At 27.7% G+C, this 23,279-nt stretch overlaps 1 protein-coding gene across 2 annotated transcripts; it reads right to left on the bottom strand.

The window, feature by feature from the left end:
- Nucleotides 1-211: 211 nt before the first annotated feature.
- Nucleotides 212-8,338, bottom strand: LOC117910714 (receptor-like protein EIX2). 2 transcript variants are annotated; one of them, XR_004650737.1, is made up of 6 exons: nt 7,923-8,338; nt 5,286-7,840; nt 3,098-3,326; nt 1,465-1,572; nt 586-699; nt 212-355 (listed from the first exon to the last, which is right to left on the bottom strand). XR_004650737.1 is itself a non-coding variant. In XM_034824831.1 (3 exons), exons 1-2 carry the CDS (start codon nt 8,296-8,298, stop codon nt 5,289-5,291), a joined length of 2,928 nt encoding a protein of 975 aa, XP_034680722.1. In that variant the 5' UTR covers nt 8,299-8,338; the 3' UTR covers nt 4,605-4,761; nt 5,286-5,288. The 2 variants fall into 2 exon arrangements, 1 of the variants encoding a protein (XP_034680722.1); XM_034824831.1 differs by lacking the exons at nt 212-355; nt 586-699; nt 1,465-1,572; nt 3,098-3,326 and adding an exon at nt 4,605-4,761.
- Between the last annotated feature and the right edge of the window lie 14,941 nt (nt 8,339-23,279).

Raw genomic sequence — 23,279 nt, 5'->3', positions numbered from 1 at the left:
ACCATAAGCCTCCTTTCTCCATCGGATATTTCCTATTCTTCCTCACATCTCTATCCACCTTGTATAGTCTCTATAGACTCATCTCCATCTTACAACTTTTTCTCATCATGACCTAAAATATTTATAGAGATATTCCTAATAATTTCCTTATTCAATAAGGAAATCTAATATTACAATAACAAATCAACTTAGGAAACTATACAATATTCTTTACAAAAAGGAACTTTTGCTAATTAGAAATTTAGGATACTTCCCAACATCATCTTCTACATCATCATCCAAGTCGACATGCTTGAAAGCAACATCATCTTCAATTCCTACAACTTCCACCTCACTAGATTGAGTGTGCCCATCCCTAAGAACCAAAGGTTAGAGGTTAGGTCCCATGGTGAAGAAAAAAAAAAATCAATAATGAGTTGCAACTATGTATGAATTCTTCCTCTAAATTTCTATTATGTGTAAATATATCATTATTACTTCCACTTATTTTTAAATGAGAATTTTGAACATTCTAAAGACAAGAAGAAAATTTTGTAAGCTATTTCGTCACCAACATTAAGGGATTTTGGATGCTAAATACCATACCTTTTGGTAACATCATTGACAACAACATAGCTAGAGGGATTGTTGATCACCATACACCAATTCAAAGTGCTTGTATGCTTCTTATCCAACTTCAAAGGGATTCTCCTAGTTTTCCTATGTCCAAGTCCAAAAGATATACCAAGAGAGATATTAGTTAAAGGCAAAATGAAAAAGAAAAGATTGTCGTCATTCAAGCCAATTTAAACAGCCTTTTAACACAATGTTATAATAAAGAATTCATGGGATAAACAATGAATACGTAATTATATTCCAAATTATAGGACCACATAAATAAAAAAGAAGAGAAAAATGCAACCATGATTTTTCCCTAATAGGTAACATTGTAGAGTAGTATATATATTGGATTGTATGTCATTGAATTGATGGAATGAAAATACAAATTTTGGTACTAATTTCCAACAATCTCAATGGCATTTACAAAAAGAAAAGAATAAATGTGTCTGTAGCCATGATTGTATCACTTGTCGCCATGAAAATCACCCTATTACAAAACTAAGAAAATTGCTTCATGTATCCATTATGATAGCAAGAATGCTTTACTTGTAATGGTATACATTTAATTCCACGACCTGTGCACATACATGTGTTCAAATAAATCAAGTTAAAATTTTGGAAGTAGAAAGAGCATAAGATACAACAATAAAAGAAATTTGCTTGAATTTTCTCTAAGCTAACTAAAGTTCATGCAGAAATGGAGAGTGTCGCAGCAGGTTTTCATCAATGCAACATGCAAGAATTTAATTTCTATTGAAGGTTGAATCTTAGAAAAAAGAAAAAAAGACATGCAGATTACAAAAGATAAACACCTTGATATTTGTTTCAATGTTTTTGGAGAGAGAGAGAGAAAAAAAAAGTTACTTTAGAACAAAACTTGGGGTTTCATCATTGAAACTCTGCAAACATTTTCCTTCAATCTACTGTTCTGGTACCTTTTCATGCAGTAATCTGTTATTCTCCTTCTTGTTTCTACAATGCCAGACAAAATTTTAGTTAAGAAACATGTGGTTGATTCACCTTAGAAAGTCCATCAATATTAAGAAGATATATTTTAAATTAAACTAAATTCAAGAAAAAATTTATCAACTTCTTGAAATCTAGTAGATATCTTTTTTGATATTCCACTTTACCCAGAAAGTCTTGGATATGTTATTATTTTCAGTTTCATTGTTAATTAGCCTATTTTAAATTTATAAATGGACTAAAGCATGAATCCTAACATGAATTGAGAAATGATTATGGGATGCTATTTGATTGATGTCTATTGTTGCACAAATTTCTTAAGGTAGTTAGGATGCATATTGTGCCTTAAGGTACAGAATGACGGGCAATCAAGAAAGAAAACATACATGAATACCTAGATGACTATGTCTAGACTAAAAAAAAAGCAAACATAGTGTTGGATTGTGAAGTTTGAATTAGTATTGTTGTGCTTTGCTCAAGATGTCGGGGTTGACCTGCCCAATCAGTTTGTAGGGATTAAGTTTCCCATGAGCTCACAAGGATCGAAGCGGGGGTTGAAGAGGGCAACACCCTTGGAGAAATTTTTTTATGTGATGATTGACAAGTTTGCCCTTATTATATATTTAACCCTTTTATGTTTAGTTTTTTTTTTTTTTTTTAGAGTGTACGACCATAATTGAGAGGTTTTTTCTCAAGAGTTTCAACATTGTAACTCTTCCTATTTGTTTTGATTAGTGGATTGTTGAGTGTTGGTACACTCTACGGAAGTAAGGATCACAATGATCACTAAACCACGTTAAAAATCTTGTTCTTTTTCTTTATTTTCTCCTCGTGTGTGTATGGTTTGGTTAACACATAGGTCCTAAAGAATGGAAAGTTGAAAATTTTGTGGCTAACACATGGTAGTGAATGACTACGAGTTGCATTTAGTTAAAAACGCGTTTGTTGGATTAAGTCTTGAGTGTTATGAATTTATGACTTCATCCCAATTATAGTGGGCTTCTCCATAAAAACCTGAACTTGATGAATGTAGGCCAATATGCTACAAGTCTGCAACCATAGAGATGCAAATAGATATTAAAAGACATATATAAGGTTAAGAGGAATCCATACATATATAAAGCCTGAAGCTTTTTCCTCTATCCATACATGTATAGGGCTAGGAATATTTTCCTCTATCCAATGTCGATATCACAATCACCCCCTATATAGACAAAATGTCATTATTGTTTTCCCACAGAATGTTATAGGCCAAACAGATAGGCATCCCTTGTAGGGCAAAAGAAACAAAGGCCTACATTGAGGTCAAAGTTCGACTCTAATACCATTTGTAATTATCCACTCTCAACTGTGTAATTGCCCATTGTCTACTCTAGGTATAAAAGTGCTTTTAACTTTAAAATGCGTCTATAAAGTTAAGAAAAACCCATGCATATATAAGGCTAAGAATATTTTCCTTTATTTGATATGGGATATCACACAAACAAGCTTGATTCACAAAATTACATAAAATTTATAAAGATATAATTACCTTTTTCTTAGTGACAACAATGTTTTGTCGTTGGAATCATGTGCTTTGGTTGTGTCAAAGTCATTAAGATTTTCATCTCTCAAATGCATATTTCCTTCCAACTATTTTTTGTCGAGAAACATATAAGCTAAGTTGCTTAAATTTACAGGAAACTTGGGCAGCTGTGAGCATATCATCATCATCCAAAGCACTTACAATCATGTAGTTGCACCTTTTATGGTCTTTAAACCTATAAGAAAACAAATCTAACTTAATTTAAAAAAGAAAAATGGGATTAGCATTAATCTGTCCAAAAGCACAATATTCAACATTAATTATACAAAAGGAAATTAAATTTAAGACTACGTGTATATGCCACCAAAAAGAACAAATTAAGCACTTATTACTCAAATAAAGCATTAATAGTTTCCTTCCAGTCTTTACTAAAGGTACATACTCTTTTCTTGGGTGCCTAAGAAAAGAACAATAATTAACAAGTTCATTTTAAAAAGAAAAATTCATATTCAGGAACAAGCAAAAGCAGAGGCTTCTTATTCCAATCACAACTTGCAACTTCAGAATTACTAGAGCAAAAGCTCAAACCTCAATTGTGCACAAAAAATTGCTCTCATGACAAAAGAGTATATGAAAATAATGTTAAAAATGTATTGTCAACGATAAATACTCACAAAAATCATCTCACTAAACTTCACTCTAAATTGTTTGAGCAAACATGAAGAACATTTTCTTCTCCAACACCTCTAGCTTCTTCCATAAGTTGATTACTACAAAATTCAGTGGAACAAAAAAATACAAAGATAAATTGCATTTCTTCGTTGTTGCTAACTATTCTTAAATAAGATGCTTGTTTGAGTTGTAACCTGGTATAACATTGGAGAGAGCTCCAAATCATCACAGATCTTCTGCAAAATGCATATTATGTAGCAATTTGTATTGGTTGAATAGCTTTTACAAAACTTAAGCAACCAACACAAATTTTGGATAACACTGTTATTTGTAAAAGTAGAAACCAAAGTAAAAAAAATGGAAACTTTTTAACAAACTTTCTATACTTGGTCTTAGCATGGCTGATTCGATTCCCATCGTCATCATCGTCCCCTGAAGATGATTGATGGCCAAAGTGACTTGCAGCAATCTGCATGTGAAGTACTTCAAGCAATTTGATTCACAGTTGGAAATCAGACCTCTCTGTGTTATAGTAGCTTTCATGCTTAGGCACCCGAAAAAACAGAGTGCTCTGTTTTCAGTAGTAGCATATCCCATTTCATACTAATGGATATCATCACATAGCATTTTCCCAAAAATAAATTTTGTTTTTGAGTAAAAGAAAATATTTTTCTAAGATGAATTATTTTTCAGCATCCCCTTACAAAGGCCTCTAATATTTGATTCTACAAAAATAATAAATAAATTTTAGAGCAACAAAATACCAAGCCATATATATAATAGCAAAAAATAATACATTTAAAATGTTCTAAATATAAGCTAACATGAGATACTTAAAGCCACATTAACTATCAAATAAACAAACTAAATAAATGTCGACGTTATATATCAGATGACAAGCTTTTGCATAAGGCATGCAACTATCCCTTAGTAAGTACACCTGTTCCTCAAAAGCATATATCACCTACAAATCCTTGAGATGCAACCCGGTTGAATTTCTGCAATATAAAGTTGAAATGAAACAATATTTATCAATTTAGAATAATTTCTTAGTTGCAGAGTTACTCTTCTTGGTTAGTAAAAAGGAAGGTTTTAGTATGTTACTTACAATTGAACCTTGAATGTACTTATAATATTTGAAGACAACTAAGCAAATTAACTTGACATTTAATAGAAAAAAAGTAAGTTTAAGTAAGATAGAAATAAAAATACTGATAATCATTATTTTTTAACTATGATCCTCGACCCATAATATTAATCTTTACACAATCAAAGCTAAACATGCACAACTCTTATAACAAGCATATTAAAATCTTCTAGGCATGCTTATTTAAATGATGCTTCTATTTGCAAAATCTTAGCTTTCCTCAACATATTGTGGAAGGTCAATCAAATAATAGAAGAAGGATTTGAGTAGTAGCATAAAGTGTTTACTTTTTATTCTTAATTGTTGGCTTTTAAATATAAGGTAACACATTTTTTTTTTTTTGGAAAACTAAAGAGAGAATTTGAGAAGTCTTACCATTTAACTTTGGAGGCTCCTTCGTATTCTATTCATATTTACCGTTGTTGTCACGTACAACCAATCTTTTATCTTGCTCAAGAACTGGAAATAGACATATCTCCATGAACTATTGAATAGTAAAGTACCGCAAACTCCCCAAAATCCGATGATGAATCCAAGAACAATGCTCCCATAAAACCATATATCATTTGCATCATCTTGAATGTCCTCTTTTTTACTACTAAGACTAGGGAAAGAGATTTCCTGATTTTTATCTTTCGAACACTTTTTGAAAAGAGGTGGCCCACAAAGTCCAGGATTTCCATCGTATGTGGAGGCATTAAAGCTTTGTAATTGAGTGCCTGATGGAATTTTACCCAACAAAGTGTTATTTGATAGGTCTAAAACACTTAAATCAGCTATTTCAGAAAGACTATCCGGAATTCCACCATTAAGCTGGTTTTGAGATAGATCAAGAAAATCCAATAATTTCAATTGACCAATTGTCGTAGGGATTGGTCCAATCAAATTGTTTCTTGATAAGTTCAATGACACCAATTCTACCAAATCGGTTACTTCTATAGGAATTTCTCCAATTAATTTGTTGCTTGAAAAATCAATGCTCTTGACGAGTCCAAGAGTTTTCTTGTACTCTTGTTCTTTTCCTTTCCATTGAACCAATGTATTATCAATATAGGATAATGGCCAATCAGTAGCAAACAATGTTTCTTCATAAGCGATGACCAAACTCCCATTATGCGCCATGGCGGTTAAATTGCCGAGACATTTTGGTATAGTACCAGAGAGATTGTTGCTTGAGAGGTCCAACATTTGAATCTTTTTCAGTTGACATAGATTTAAAGGTATGCTTCCATTAAACTCATTGGATCTTAGGTTGACAACGATCAAATCTAATAGGCTTCCTCCCATCCATGCAGGTATTTTTCCTGACAATTTGTTTTTTCCCAAATCTATAAGACGCAAATCTCTGCAGTTCTTTAAAGACGAAGGCAATGCTCCCGTTAAACTATTGTTACGTAAATGCAATGTTTGCATATGATATAACAAGCCGATCGAATTTTTAATTTTGCCAGAAAAATTATTATTTGCCAAATTAAGAACAATTAAATCTTTCCATTGCTCCCAACATTCGGGTAGTTCTCCTGACAATCGATTATTTGAGAGATCAACATGGAACAAACCCCGCCTAAACTGATTAGTACTAAACTGATTAGTAGTCCCACATGATAAAGAAAGTGAGCCTGAAAACATGTTCTTGGAGAGATCCAACCATTCAGCATTGAAAACAGATTGTGGTATTGAACCTTCCAAGCAATTTGAACTCGTATCCATTCCCAAAAACGATGCTGCTTGTATATTTGGCAAGGTGCCTGAGATGTGATTGTTGGAAATGTTTAACCAATATATATCCGAAATTAAATTTGAAAACCAACTGGGAATGGCATCTGAAATTCCAGAAGCAGAGATATCAAGTTCCAGCAAACGTTTTTGAGTTTGAAGCCAAGTAGGAAAACGTGGGCCTAATTTGCAATAGGCCAAAAATATTTGCCAGGCTTGAAACTGGGGAACTTGGTCAAGGCTTATGTTAAATGTAAGGGAGTTGAATGATAAGTCCAAGTGCGACAGTTTGGAGAGACTGAAAAGGTGGTTTGCCGACACAGTGCCTTGCAATGAACTTGAAGGAATGGACAAGCTTTCAAGTTGAGCTAGTTGTCCAATACTTTCAGGTAAAGTTCCATTTAGTTGATTGAATCCAAGACTTAAGTCTCTCAACTGGGAAAATCCAGAAAGATGGGAGAATGACCCTCTGAATTGATTATGAGATAAATATAAACCCTCTAATGTGTCATTAGAGCAGGCCAGAAAATCTTTTTCTAGCAGTCCAGTGAGATTGTTATAAGCCAATCCTAACCTCTGTAAATTACATAAATCTCTCAAGGATTTCGGAATCTGACCTTCAAGTTGATTCCGAGAGAGATCAAGAGATTGAAGAGAAACCATGTTTGCAAAAGCATCCGGAATTGAACCATGCAGCCGGTTCTGATAAAGATCCAAATGAACAAGGTTGATACTAAAGGACTTCGGAATCTCACCTTCATATTGATTGAAAGAGAGATCAAGATATGCCAGAATAGTCATGTTTCCAAAAGCATTCGGAATTGAACCATTTAGATCATTATGAGAGAGGTCAAGATGAACGAGGCTGCTACTGAAGTTGAACAACCATGGGTGTATTGAAGAAGTGAGACCATTCAAGGAGAGATCAAACACAGTACAAGAAGTAGAAGAATTAATATGGGAAATGGATATTGTTGGAATAATCGGAGGAAGCTGAGTATCACTCAAGTATAACTCAGTTAGGGAAGGCATTTTATTAATTGCTTGGGGCCAATGGATTGCTTCACCAAGATTAACCCCACTCAAGTCAAGGTGTGTTAACGAAGGAAGGTGAGAAAGCCAGTCAAGGTTCTCACAGCTCATATCCCCATAATTATTGCCGAGATCAAGGGATTGCAAATTGGAAAGATTTCCGAGTTGAGTGGGAAGAATTCCTGTAAAATTGGGAAAAGAGAGAATTATATTCTGCTGAGACAAGCTGATGAATTTTCACAAGGTATATATGTATATAATTACCTTCAAAATCATTCCAGCTGAGGTTCAAATGCTTCAAGTGCTGCAACTCTGCCAATGAAGGACCAAGCTGAGATATCTTACCTCTCAAAGATTGAAAATAACCCAAAGATTGGGCATGAAGATCAAGCCTGATCACATGACCCGTCTGGTTGTTACACTTGACTCCTCTCCATTTGCAACAATCTCTTTTGTCTTCCCCATTCCCCCATGAAGAAAGCACTCCATCGTCATCGACAACACCTTGTTTGAAGTGAAGGAGAGCTTGCCTCTCCCTCTCTCTGCACCCAACTTTAGCATCACCCACCCTCAAACAGGCTTCGAAACAGAGCAAAAGCAGAAAAAGGGAAATAAAATATCGAAAGGGGCTTGTAGCCATGTTCAACACAGAGCAAGGATAGTGTGTAATAACAAGGATTAGCAAGTTTTGGTTTTTGATTTGTGAGCAAAGCAGGCATTGACTTATATACCATTCCCACCAACATGTTGAGTAGATGACCTTTAATTATGACTAAAAATATTAAAAAAAACAAATATATATTATTTTTAAGTTTTTCATTTACATAATATTTTGAGTAAATATTGTGTTTATATTATTATTATTGTTATTTTTGGAGAAAGTAATGTTTTCAAATCCCTTTTTAAAAATAATTAACAAATATAACCTCCACTTTTAATTTATATTTATATGGTAATTATTTTTTACCTTTTATAAAAATGATTCTTAATAAATAATAATTTTTAAAATAAATAATTTAAAGATAAATTTTGTAAATGGTGATGCTAATAAAACAAACACAACTTATACAATTTTTTTATTAAATATGATAAAAATTTATTAAAAATTATAAATATAGATATTAATATTTTACTAAATTCGTAAATTTTACTAAAAGGATTTTAATATTCATTTAAAATGACAATTAGAGAAAAAAATTGAAAAGGCAATTTACTGATAATGTTTTTCAAATATTATTATTTATATTTGAAAAAAATATTGTTAATATTTATTTTAAAATTAAAATTAGAGAAATTTTTGTATGATTAATTTCATTAATCTTCTCTTCACTGAGTTCCTCTCTTTGACCATTCATTTGTTTCCAAGTATAAGAAAATTGCAGAGAAACTTACAAAAGCCCAACCCCACCCAAAGAAAATCCAGGTATCCAAGTATTAATCACATGGAAAAGTCTTCAAAAGCTATACCTACCACGTTGAAATCTTGAGCACGGTGATATGACTTGTTTTATGGTATTTTACACGCAACACGTCTTAAAGGAGAAGTGAAAGAGAAATAAAAAATAAATTTAAAATTAATAAATTATTTTTATATTTATTTTAAATTTATTTATTTTATTTAATTTTTAAAAATAAAAATTAAATAATTTTAAAATATATAAGTTTTTTATTAATTTTAATTATATATTTTTACTTTCGTATATTTCATAATAAAACCAAATAAAAATAATCACTTTTTTAACATTTTTTTTTTCTTAATAGTTATAAAATCTTTTATTGAAATTTAAAAACAACCACCAGCATGTGTCATGTGTGGTTGGTTGAAAGGTTTTTTTTTTTTAATCTAAATTAGTAATAAAAAATCTTTTTAAAACGTATAGAAAGGAAAGTTGATTATAAAGATTTCTAATATGAAAAAAACAATATCATGGAATTGTGAGGATAGTGTTATGTTTTTTTTTTTCCTTGAATTTTTTAATTTATGTTAGTGAAAATTTTATAATATTATCAATATTTACTTTCAAAAATCAATAATTTTACTTTCAATTTTTCAGTAAGGTTTCTTGCATTTCATTTCTATAATTTTAGCTTTATAGATTATGTTTGGTTCACCGAATATAACATCAAATAAGTTAAAAGAAAAGATATTACATCAAATTTTATATTTAATTAATGATGAGATAGTTTAAGTGGTGAAATATATTATTCATTCTTTTTTTATTTTTTTTACACAAGATATGTTAATTTTATAGTAAGATATAAGATATGAACAGCGCGGTCCACGTGACATCTCGCTCCGCCCAAGTAATTCATGCGACCACGCTCCCGGCAGGGCGGCACGCCCCTTCCTCCCTGACTCACCCCCAATGTGTTTCCTCTATCTTCTCCTCACCAACACCAATAGCATGTACTCCTCTTCGTGGGTCCCTGCAGTTTCCAGATATAAAAATATTCATACCTCGTTGCCTTTGACATTTTTAAGAAAAATCGTTTTCATAAGTGTAAATGGATTGACATTATTTTATATACATTATAAAAAAAAAAAAAATTGAAAATGCTTTATGAGTTTATATATATATATATATATATATATATATATATATATATATATATATATATATATATAAAATTGTATGGTAATGGCTGATTGGCCATCTAGGTTATATATAAATATGTGAAAAAACAAATACATAATACTCGCATTTAAACTATAAAAAGTAACAACTTTCCAAAGTATACACTTTTGAATTGGTCAAAGTTCTTAGTTGTAGTGATAAGGATATGACATTGCTAAAAGTCTTGAATATTTTATGAGTAACCAAAATTTTAAAAAATATGATGAGTAGTAGACTTGAAAATTTTGTAAGTATGGGGTTTTGCAAGGCATAGTGACTAAAATTACTATTACATGTGAAGTTCATATTTTGAATTGGTCAAAGTTCTTAGTTGTAGTGATAAGGATATGACATTGCTAAAAGTCTTGAATACTTTATGAGTAACCAAAATTTTAAAAGATATGATGAGTAGTAGACTTGAAAATTTTGTAACTATCGGGTCTTGCAAGGCATGATGAGTAGAACTACTATTGCATGTGAAGTTCATTTTTTGAATTGGTCAAAGTTGTTAGTTGTAGTGATAAGGATATGACATTGCTAAAAGTCTTGAAGACTTTATGAGTAACCAAAATTTTAAAAGGTATGATGAGTAGTAGACTTGAAAATTTTGTAACTACCGGGTCTTGCAAGGCATGATGAGTAGAACTACTATTGCATGTGAAGTTCATTTTTTGAATTGAAAGTTGTTAGTTGTAGTGATAAGGATATGACATTGCTAAAAGTCTTGAATACTTTATGAGTAACCAAAATTTTAAAAGGTATGATGAGTAGTAGACTTGAAAATTTTGTAACTATCGGGTCTTGCAAGGCATGATGAGTAGAACTACTATTGCATGTGAAGTTCATTTTTTTAATTGAAAGTTGTTAGTTGTAGTGATAAGGATATGACATTGCTAAAAGTCTTGAATACTTTATGAGTAACCAAAATTTTAAAAGATATGATGAGTAGTAGACTTGAAAATTTTGTAACTACCGGGTCTTGCAAGGCATGATGAGTAGAACTACTATTGCATGTGAAGTTCATTTTTTGAATTGGTCAAAGTTGTTAGTTGTAGTGATAAGGATATGACATTGCTAAAAGTCTTGAATACTTTATGAGTAACCAAAATTTTAAAAGATATGATGAGTAGTAGACTTGAAAATCTTGTAACTACCGGGTCTTGCAAGACATGATGAGTAGAACTACTATTGCATGTGAAGTTCATTTTTTGAATTGGTCAAAGTTGTTAGTTGTAGTGATAAGGATATGACATTGCTAAAAGTCTTGAATACTTTATGAGTAACCAAAAATTAAAAACATATGACGAGTAGACTTGTAAATTTTGTGAGTATTGGGTTTTGCAAGGCATGATGACTAGAAAGTGAAAAAAATAAAGAAAATAATAATAATAATAATAAAGTGTAATGACTAAGAAATAAACACTTCTAAAAATAATATATTTTATAACTAATTTAGATTATGTTGGTTCATTGGATAAAATATATATGTATATATATATCTTGAAATATCATATCTCATGCTATATGATTTTCAATAGAATGTGATATATTATATGCAATGGATATGATATCTTAAACTAAGATATCCAATAAAACATGTTATATTAGATTTATATTTAGTTTATAAAATGAATAAAAAGGAAATTTTATTAGAAGGATTTCTAATATGAAATAAAACACCACGGAGAAGTGAGGATAGTGTTATGTTTTCTTTTTCCTTGAATTGGCTTTATAAAAGTAATCTTTTTTTTCAAAAAATTACTACATGATATGTATATTTCAAATTTAATAAATAAAAAAAATTAATGACTTTATACTTTTTTATATTACATTTATCAAATTCATTGTATTAATATCCTCAATAAGTTCTAAAATAAATATATCTCTAAAAATATTTCTAACATAATATTAGAAAATAATAAATTAAATATACTTTCGTTTTTATATGATTAAAAATTAAATATTGCCCTCGAAATACTCAAATAAATGTCAAGCTCAACTATTTCTTGGACATTTCCTATGTTATTCGACATGGTTGGAGGCTTCTAAAAGTCACTTATGACCTTAGTTTGATTAGTCAAATTATTTGTTTTTTATATGTTTTATTTTTTTATTGTAAATATTCTTTAGTTTTTATCAATATTTTTAGAATTAGATTAGTCATTTAATGAAAAAAATTATTGATTCACGATTTAATGATCAAATCTATGGTTAAACTATGATCAAATTGTAATGTCATAAATATATAATTTATCTATTATTAAAATTTAAAATAATGATAAGAAATTAAAAATATATAAATAATTAAAATTTTTAAATACATTTCATCATCTTATATCATTAATGTTGATAACTTAAATTATGATAAGAATGACACAAAGATTTATTAAATTATTAGTAATTTTAATTTTATTAAATATGTAACTTTTAATTATTAAGATAAAAAAAAGATTTTATTATTTAAATTTGTTTGGATTTCAATAACCATATGTTTTATGATCATCAAAATAATTAGTTTTTTTTTAATATTATTTGAATATTTATTATAGATAAATCAGAAATATTTTGTTCTTTTTAAATTTTGCAATAATATATATATATATATAGTTTTTAAATTCGATATTTTATTCACAAAGACATGCTTCTATTCATTTTGCATGTCAAAGACCCAAGTTTAAATCCCATGGTCAGCTTGTATGGCATTTTGCCTAGAAAAAAAAAGAGTAACTTTCTCATATTAGTTAGAAATGTAAAAAGCAAAAAAGTATGTATCATATGTTCATCAACTTGACGTTTGGACCACTCGGTGGGGCGATTCAATGTCGGTCCAATCAATCAAATCCGTCAATTCAATCTAGTTTTTAGCTAAGTTTTGAAAAAATGGCATCTCATGAACCAAGCACAGTGACTTGAAATATTAGACAAATCATAACTATTTATATTAATTTTAAATTTTGCAATAGTTTATGTATAGTTTTTAAATGTGTTTCTTCACAAATATGCATAGCTTAATAGCTCATCAACCAAAGGCCCAGGTTCAAATCTTATAGTCCACTTGTATAAAATTCCAATATATCATAAAATGTAAGTAACTAATAAAAGATTTTCATCAATAATTCATCATCCAGAAATTAATTTGTAATAGATAAAGATTTTTTTATACCTAGAGAAATATTGAATGGTCTTTTTCTTTAATAATCCTTAAAAAATTTATAGCTACAATGTACTTCAAGATAACACATTCAATGTAGACTAATGTTTATTTATTTTAATAATTTTTTGTTTATTAGAAGATATACTTATTTGTTTTTTTAGTGTATAAATGCTTTATAATTTTAAAGGCTACCAAAGTGCATAAACTTTTTATAATTTTGAAGATTAGCAACAATTTCTTTTATAATTTCCAAACTAACAATTTCTCTTTCAAAATTCTCAATTGGAATAAGAATTTTGATTATTTTGTGAAGTAAAAAAAAATATTTATATTGTCAAGGCATCCTCAAATAGTACTATTTGCAACTTTTGTAAAAAAAATAAAAATAAAAATAAAACAAAATAAAATAAAATAAACTCACGCTAGTAGCATTTGTCCTCTAAGAAATTCAACTTATGTTACTTCCAAATGAAGATGATACTATTTGAAACAAAAGATAGAAAACACATCCCCACGTGCATAAATTTTATTTTGAAGATAATACTATTGTAATTATAATAATACAACTAAACAAGGAGGATTCTTAGCAGTACAGTACTACTGGGCCTGTTTCCATTTCTAAAGTATTGAGAAAGCCAGGAGATCTTCCCACACATGTCTATATAATTTTTTTTCTCTTCCGCCCGGAGACAGAAGCCAGATCGACATGAAGAAACAAAAGCCCAGACTCCAATAGTTCACTCTGTGATCTCCCAAACTGCATGGGCTGTTGTTTCTATGTGTCGAGCTCGCTTTTCCGGCCACTGATTTTTCAGATCAGTCAAGTCCTTTTTGGTTGTTCTTTATAAGCGGAAAAGCGAGGCATGGAGGGTTGAGAAGGCCCTGCGGCTTGCCGTCCATGAAGATCATACGAACCTTTGGTGCAGGTGAGGGTCTACCCAGTCCGTTTCAATCTTCTCTTTGTTAAGTTCCTTTCTCTGACCATTCCTTTGTTTCCAAGTATGAGAAAATTGCGGACAAACTTACAAGAGCCCTGCCCCACCTAAACAAATTCCAAGTATAAGGATTAATCCCATGGAAAAGTCTTCAAAAGCTATACCTATCATGTTGAAATCTTAAGTATGGTTACATGACTTGATTCATCTTATAGATTCTACGCGTAACATGCATGATTTGAATGATCATATTTTACTTTATAAATTGATGTTTTTTTTTATATATTTAAAATTTTAGGTTATGTTTGTTCCTTATTAACGTAAGAAAAAATAAGAAGGAAATAAAGAAAATAGAGAAACAAAATAGAAGGAAAAAAAAAAAATTAATTAATTTAAAATGAATAAATTTTTTACCTTACATCAAACTTAAAATAATTTTAAAATATTTTAATTTATTACTAATTTTAATTATATTTAACTTTATTTTTTTATTTAATTTCTATAACAAAACTAAATTTTCCTTAACATTTCTTTTTTCCTTTTTCTTTTTCAATATTTTTTATGTAAGAATGTTTGTTGGAATTTAAAAACAACTACCAAAGTGTATCACATGTGTGGTCCGTTGAAGGTTTTTTTTTTTTTTTTTTTTTTTTTGTTAATCTAAATTAGTTATAGAAAATATTTTTAAATTTATAAAAAGGAAATTTGATTATAAGGATTTCTAATTGGAAAAGCAACACAATGGAAAAGTGAGGATAGTGTTATGTTTGTTTCCTTGATTTGGCTTCATAAAAATAATTTTTTTTTCAAAAAATTACTACATAATATGTATATTTCAAATTTAATAAAAATAAAATAAAATTAATGCCTTTATACATTTTTATATTACATTTATCAAAATCTTTGTATTAATATCCTCAAGAAGTTCTAAAATAAACATATCTATAAAAATATTTCTAAGATAATATTAGAAAATAATGAATTAAATATACTTTTGTTTTTATATGATTAAAAATAAAGTATTGTCCTCGAAATACTCAAATAAATGCCAAGCTCACAGATTCATGGTTGGAGGCTTCCTTGAGGCTTCTGAAAGCCACTCATGACCTCTACTTTGACTAGTCAAATTATTTGTTTTTAATATTTATTATTTTTTTATATTAAATATTATTTATTTTTTTATCAATATTTTCATGATTGGACTGATCGTTGAATGGAAAAAATTATCGATTCACGGTTCAATGATCAGACTTGTAATTAAACCGTGATCAAATTGGTAATATAATAAATCTATAATTTATATATTATTAAAATTAAAAATAATGATAAAAATTTAAAATATATAAATAATTTAAAATTTTAAATACGTTTCATCATTTTATATCATTAATATTGATAGTGTAAATTATGATAAGGATAACACAAATATTTATTAAATTATTAGTAATTTTAATTTTATTAAATATGTAACTTTTAATTATTAAGATAAAAAAGATTTTATTATTTAAATTTGTTTCGATTTCAATAGCTATATATTTTATTATAGTCAAAATAATTAGTTTTTTTTAAATATTATTCAAAATATTTATTATAGATAAATCATAAATATTTTGTTCATTTTAAATTTTGTAATAATGAATATATAGTTTTTAAATTGTTTTCTTCGCAAAGACGTACTTCTGTTCATTTTGCATATCAAAGACCCAAGTTAAAATCCCATGATCAGCTTGTATATGGCATTTTGCCTAAGGAAAAATAAAAGTAACTTTCCCACATCAGTCAATGTAAAAAGCAAAAGTATGTATTATATGTTTTGGAAAATAGGAGAAAAAAGGGCAACTCATGAACCTACTAAGCAGGTTCATCAATTTGACGTTTGGACCACTTGGTGGACCGGTTCAATGTCGATCCAATCAATCGAATCTGTCGATTCGATCTAGTTTTTAGCTAAGTTTTGAAAAAAAAAATGTCATCTCATGAACCAAACAAACTAACTTGAAATATTAGATAAATCATAAATATGTATATTTTGCAATTAATTTTGCAATAATGTATATATCGTTTTAAAATGTTTTTCTTCACAAATATGCATAGTTGATTGCCCATCTAGCAAAGACCCGGGTTCAAAATTTATTATTATTATTATTATTACTACTACTATTACGTCAAAATAAAAAAAAAAATGATTATTACAGACAAGTCATCCTCTATATTACATCCATCTAGAAAGGTTGCTTTTAGCTAGTAGAAATATAAGTTCCAAAAATACTTAATGTAATGTCTATTGGAGTCAAGTCATATACTATATTGGACCCATCTAGAGAGCTTGCTTTTAGCTATCATAAATATGAATTGGGGACCACTAATCCAAATTGTCCAAAATCACTTTGAATTTGTATATACCTAGATTTTTGAATTATTAATTAAGACATCTTGATAAGAGAAATAACAAAAATAAAGTACTATAATATCCCAACTTTAATTAACATGCCAATATATCAATATCTTAACAAATTAAGAGAAAAAAATTAAAAGATTCTCTATTGATTTTAATTCCAGTAAGGACTGAAAGTTTAATTATTATTTTTTATTTTCTTTCACATAAGATGCTAGTTTTAATTATCTTAATTTGTCAAATATGACACACATTAATTTTTCAAGTCTAAAATCCATATGGCTAGTTGCACAACAAAGAGGAAAATCATTTAATGAATATTTTTTAGTGTTTTTTTTTACATTAAAATGAGTTTAACAAAAAGGGATAAGAATTTTGTATAGTAATGAGTTGAACAAGTATACATGTTGAATGGTAATGGCCTGATTGGCAATACTAGGTTATATATAATTATGTGGAAAGATAAAATACATAACACTCATATTTAAACTACAAAAAGTAAAAACTTTGCAAAGTACGTACTTTTGAATTGGTTAAAGTTCTTAGTTGTAGTGATAAGGATATGACATTGTTAAAAGTATTGAATACTTTAAGAGTAACCAAAATTTTAAAAGATATAATGAATAGACTTAAAATTTTTGTAGGTAGAGGGTCTTGCAAGGCACGATGACTAGAACTATTATTGCAAGTGAAAAAAAAAAATAATAATCAGGTGTAATGGCTAAAGTGTTTGTTGGAAAATTAAAATTGATATTTAGTTTTATTTTCTCTCCTACTTTGTTTAAATATTAGCATGCACATTAACTTGGCTTAATTACAATTGAAATATTCTAATTCTTTATTCGTTCCTTCATCAAGATATCTTGACTTAGTAAATAAAAATGTTGATGATAAAGATGAAAATTTGGTAGTGTTTTGTGGAGTGATGTCTATATGATGATATTATTGAAGGAAAATAGAACTCTTAGTTTTAGAAGAATGTAATCAATGTTATTAACCAAATACAAAGATATTGGTACTATGTTAAAAAGCTAGAAAGAGTTTCTATATTCATAAAGTAAATAACTATAGTTTTAAAATAAAATAAAATTCTATTAAAGAGAATAAAGTTGCATCCCCTTTGAATTTCTTAACATGAATAGCATATACTCATCCGATGATCAATCATTAAAAATTCAAGAGGACTAAGAAACCATCCAATATTTATTTAAATGAAAATAATTGTTTGCAACAAAATTTCAATATATCATAAAATGTAAATAACTAATAAAAATAATGGTAAAAGCTGGTTTAAAAAATCATAGTTGATTTAATGAAATGATTATTACAGTCAAGTCATCATCTATATATATTGGATCTATCTAGAGAAGTTGCTTTTAGCTAACATAAATATAGGCTCCACAAAAATTTAATGCAATGTCTATTAGAGTCAAGTCGTCTACTATATTGGACCCATCTAGAGAGGTTGTTTTTATCTATCATTGATATTGGTTGGGGACCACTGATCCAGTTTGTCCAAGATCACTTTGAATTTATATATACCAAGAAAATTCCTTATCTATCCTTATCAATGTTCACCATTCAAAAAATAATTTGAATTTTTTAATAAATAAAGATTTTTTCCCATCTAGCTAGATGTTGAATGGTCTTTTTCTTTAATCAATAATAATCTAACTTAAAATACCTAAAATGTACTTCATGTTAATAAATTCGAAGTAGACATATATTTATTTATTTTAATAAAAATTTATTTATTAGAAGATGCATTTATTTGTTTCCTAAGTGTATAATTTTATTTTTTTTAATTTTCAAGAGTAGCAAAAATCTTTTTTATAATTTATTTTAACATTTTTGAATCATTAATTAAGCCATCTTGATAAAAGAAATGACAAAAAAAATTATTATAATATTTCAACTTTAATTAACAAATCAATCTATTAATATCTAAACGAATTAGGAGAAAAAGATAAAAGATTCTCTATAGATTTAATTTTCCAGTAAGCATTGGATTTTGATTATTACTTTTTATTTTCTTTCACATAAGACTCTAATTCTAATTATCTTAATCTATCAAATATGACACACATTAATTTTTTGAGTCTAAAATCCATATAACTAGTTGAGTTGCCCAACAAAGAGGAAAATTATCTTATGAATATGTTTTGGTTCTTTTACATTAAAACGAGTTTAACAAAAAATGATAAGCATACGTATTGTATGGTAATGGCTCGACTAGCCATCCTAGTTTATATACTAAATATGTGGATAGGAAATACATAACACTCAAATTTAAACTACAAAAAGTAGTGGCAAACTTTTGATATTTTGCAAGGTACTTCTATAGTTCATTTTTTGAATTAATCAAAGTTCTTAGTTTTAGTGATAAGGATATGACATTGCTAAAAGTCTTAAATAATTTATGAGTAACCAAAATTTTAAAAGTTATGATGATGACTAAACTTGAAAAATTTGTGAGTATCAGGTCTTGCAAGGCATGGCGACTAGAACTACTATTGCATGTGAAGTTTATTTTTTGAATTGGTCAAAGTTCTTAGATATAGTGATAAGGATATGACATTAAAGTCTTGAATACTTTATGAGTAACCAAAATTTTAAAAGATATGATGAGTAGACTAGAAATTTTGTGAGCATCGGGTCTTACAAGGCATGATGACTAGAACTACCATTGGATTTAAAAAAAATAAAGAAAATAATAATAATAATAATAATAAAGTGTAATGACTAAAATTTTATGTTTGTTGGAAAACTAAAATTTTTTCCTCTCCTATTGTTGGAAAATACGGAAAAATGTGAAGAAAAAAAATAGATAATAAAAAAACTACAAGGAAAAAAAAAGAAGAAAAAATTGATTTAAAATTAATAAATTATTTTTGATGTCTTACAACAACCTCAAAATAATTTAAAAATATTTCAGTTTCTTACTAATTATAATTATAAGTAACTTTCTACTTTCTATAATAAATCCAAACTTTCCTTAACATTTTTTTTTTTTAAATTTTAATACTTTTGATGTAAGAACTTTTATTGAAATTTAAAAACAACTACCAAAGTGTATCTTTTATTTTTGTCAATCTAAATTAGTTATAAAATATCTTTTTTAAATTTGTATAAAGGAAATTTTATTATAAGGATTTCTAATATAAAATAAAACATCACTGAGAAGTGAGGATAGTGTTATGTTTTTTTTTCCTTGAATTGGCTTCATAAAAGTAATTTTTAAAAAAAAAAATTACTACATGATATGTATGTTTCAAATTTAATAAATAAATAAAATTAATGACTTTATACATTTTTATATTACATTTATCAAAATCTTTGTATTAATATCCTCAATAAGTTCTAAAATAAATATATCTCTAAAAATATTTCTAAGATAATATTAGAAAATAATGAATTAAATATACTTTTGTTTTTATATGATTAAAAATTAAATATTATCCTCAAAATACTCAAATAAATGCCAAGCTCAATGATTTCTTGGACATTTCCTATGTTATTCTAGGCTTCCAAAAGTCACCCATGACCTTTACTTTGACTAGTCAAATTATTTGTTTTTTACATCTTTTATTTTTTTTTTAATAAATATTCTTTAGTTTTTATCAATGTTTTTATAATTAGATTGATTATTCAATGAGAAAAATTATTGATTTATGGTTAAACAGTGATCAAATTGGTAATGTCATAAATATATAATTTATATATTATTAAAATTTAAAATAATTATAAGAAATTAAAAATATATAAATAATTAAAATTTTTAAATACATTTTTCATCATCTTATATCATTAATGTTGACAACTTAAATTATGATAAGAATGACACAAAGATTTATTAAATTATTAGTAATTTTAATTTATTAAATATGTAACTTTTAATTATTAAGATAAAAAAAGATTTTATTATTTAAATTTGTTTGTATTTCAATAATGATATATTTTATGATCATCAAAATAATTAGTTTTTTTTTAAATATTATTTGAATATTTATTATAGATAAATCATAAATATTTTGTTCACTTTAAATCTTGGCATGATCCTCTCTCTTAACTTTGGTCTCTATGCACTCTAACTTAATTCTTGATACATAGATTTCTAATTTGAATAAATAAATTATAAATGGGATTGAAAATATGAACTTGAAATTTATATTTGGGTTTAAACCTATCGTGTGGTGACTCCATTTTGTTTGATCCATGAGACCGGGCCTTTTGTTATTGATTGGGCAACCCATTGATGGTTCTTGTTGGAACCTATTCTTGGGCCCTATTTGATTCCTGATATATAGATTTTCACATGTCTTGATTATTCTTCCACTCAAATTGTGTTGACAAATAGATAAATCATTTTTAAATATTGGTATTGGAGATTTATTTTTTATAATTTGTCTCTTTTTCTTTCCAACTAATTATTTGGAAAGAAAAACAATGTAAATAAATTTCATTGGCTCCATTGATATTGCATTCGATTTGAATTACATAATTTTCATCTTAATATTTTTTTTTCTTCTAATAAGCAAAAGACTATTTTTAAGGATGATTTTTGAAACAACATTATTAATAAATTGTAAGTGTAATTACACTTTTATAAAAATATGAAAATAAATTTAAATAAGTATATAGTGTTTAAAAATTAAGATAGTTGTGTACTAATTATTAATTGAAAATTGTATTAATAAATTCTTTCTTACATTTTAAATTTAATCACATCAAATATTGGTTGAAGTATTGAAAATACAAAATAATAATAATAATAATAATATAATTAGTAACAATATGGAATTCCACACTCTTTGCTAATTTTTAATATTTTTGGATTTTGATTTTTTCATACATCAATTTCACACCTTTTAAATTAACTTATTTAATCAATATTCAATCCATATGACATTCAAAAAAGAGTGGAAATTTGATAAGGTATGAAGAGTGTGAGGAATCCTCACACTCTTCATACCCTTGCTAATTTTTTTAAAATTTTCGATTTCAATTATTTCGGGCATCAATCTCATACCCACCAAGAGTAATTAACCTATTTAATCAATATCAAAATCATATGATGTTCAATTTTTTTTTTTTTAAAGTTCAAAGAAGTGGAGGAGGGTACGAAGAACGCGAGAATTCCAAATGTATCATTGCTAATATGTAGATGGCTTTGATGTCATTTGTAATGACCTGCATCTAACCATGTAGATATTGTTCGCTCTAAACCCAAAAGGACCCTCATGGTTTTAAAACACGTCTACATGATTAAGAGGAGTTTCTACATATATAGTGTCAAAACTTTTCCCCATATCCGATGTGGGATATCACATCCTGACATTCTTTGTATCCTTGCTCCTTTCTTAGTCTTTTTTATTTTGATTTTTTCAAGCATCAATTGAACACCCCCTAAGTATAATTAACCTATCAAATCAATATCTAAGTCATATTAGGTCCAAAAAAGTTTTTAAAAGTTCAAAGAAATGGAGATTTGGGATTTCTCACATTCTTCGTATCCCCCCTTCACATTCTTCGTACCTTTGAAATTTTATAATTTTAAAATTTTTTTTCCACTTAGAAATACAATAATATTGTTTATTCATATTAATTAAGCTTAGAAATGATGTAAATTATCCTAAAAATAGAAAATTAAAACACTAAAAAATTGAAGAAAGTGCAAAGAATGTGAGAAAGGGTACAAAGAATATGAGGATTCCTCACATTCTTCTCACCTTGAAGTTTCACTTTCTTCACTTATACGTTAATTTGTCAAATTTTGAAAATCTTTTAAATTTTAGAAATTAAATATTTGATTCTCTTCATAGTTTGTTGAATAATTTTCATGAAAAAATTGGAATTAGAAAGTTAATAAAAATATGTAATAGTGTTTATGAGTGCTTAAGCACTCATAGGGATCACTTGATCACTCGTCACCAAAATCCGATTTTTTTTTTTTTGTTATTTTTACATCATCTAATAAAAATTGACATACACCTTTTAATGTCATATTCTCCTGAACTTACCTGAATGACCTTAAGGAGGAATTAACAATAATTTCAAGTTTTCAAGGCCAATGTAAATCACATGAAGTAATTAAATATTAGAGTTAGATTTAAGAATATTTGGAACAAAGTTATTAATCTAAACTAGTTACTAACGTTCTGGTTATATATGAAAGTTATAGGGATTAAAGTTGGCATAATGGGTTATTAAATTTGTAGTTACAAATGTAAAATTATGGAAATTAAAAAATATTAAATATCATTTATGTTAATGGGATTTATCTTATAAAAATTTAAGAGATTGAATTATTTTGAAATTGTTGAAGATTTCAAACTTTATGATTAGCCTTGACTCAGCCTCCTAATGTCATATAACTTAACACATTTTTTTAGTCATCTTCTGCCTTATTCCTTTTTATTTATTTATTTTCTCTTGGCCAAAAAAAAAAAAAAGGTTTGTTTGTGAAGCGCTAGCTTTAAGTTCTATGCTTTATGCATATTGACGTGAACTATGCAACAAATC

This window comes from Vitis riparia, unplaced genomic scaffold, assembly GCF_004353265.1.
Source record: "Vitis riparia cultivar Riparia Gloire de Montpellier isolate 1030 unplaced genomic scaffold, EGFV_Vit.rip_1.0 scaffold823_pilon_pilon, whole genome shotgun sequence".
NCBI lineage: Eukaryota > Viridiplantae > Streptophyta > Magnoliopsida > Vitales > Vitaceae > Vitis > Vitis riparia.
The sequence above is the reverse complement of the archived record's forward strand: the minus strand, read 5'-3'. Positions and strand labels throughout refer to the sequence as shown.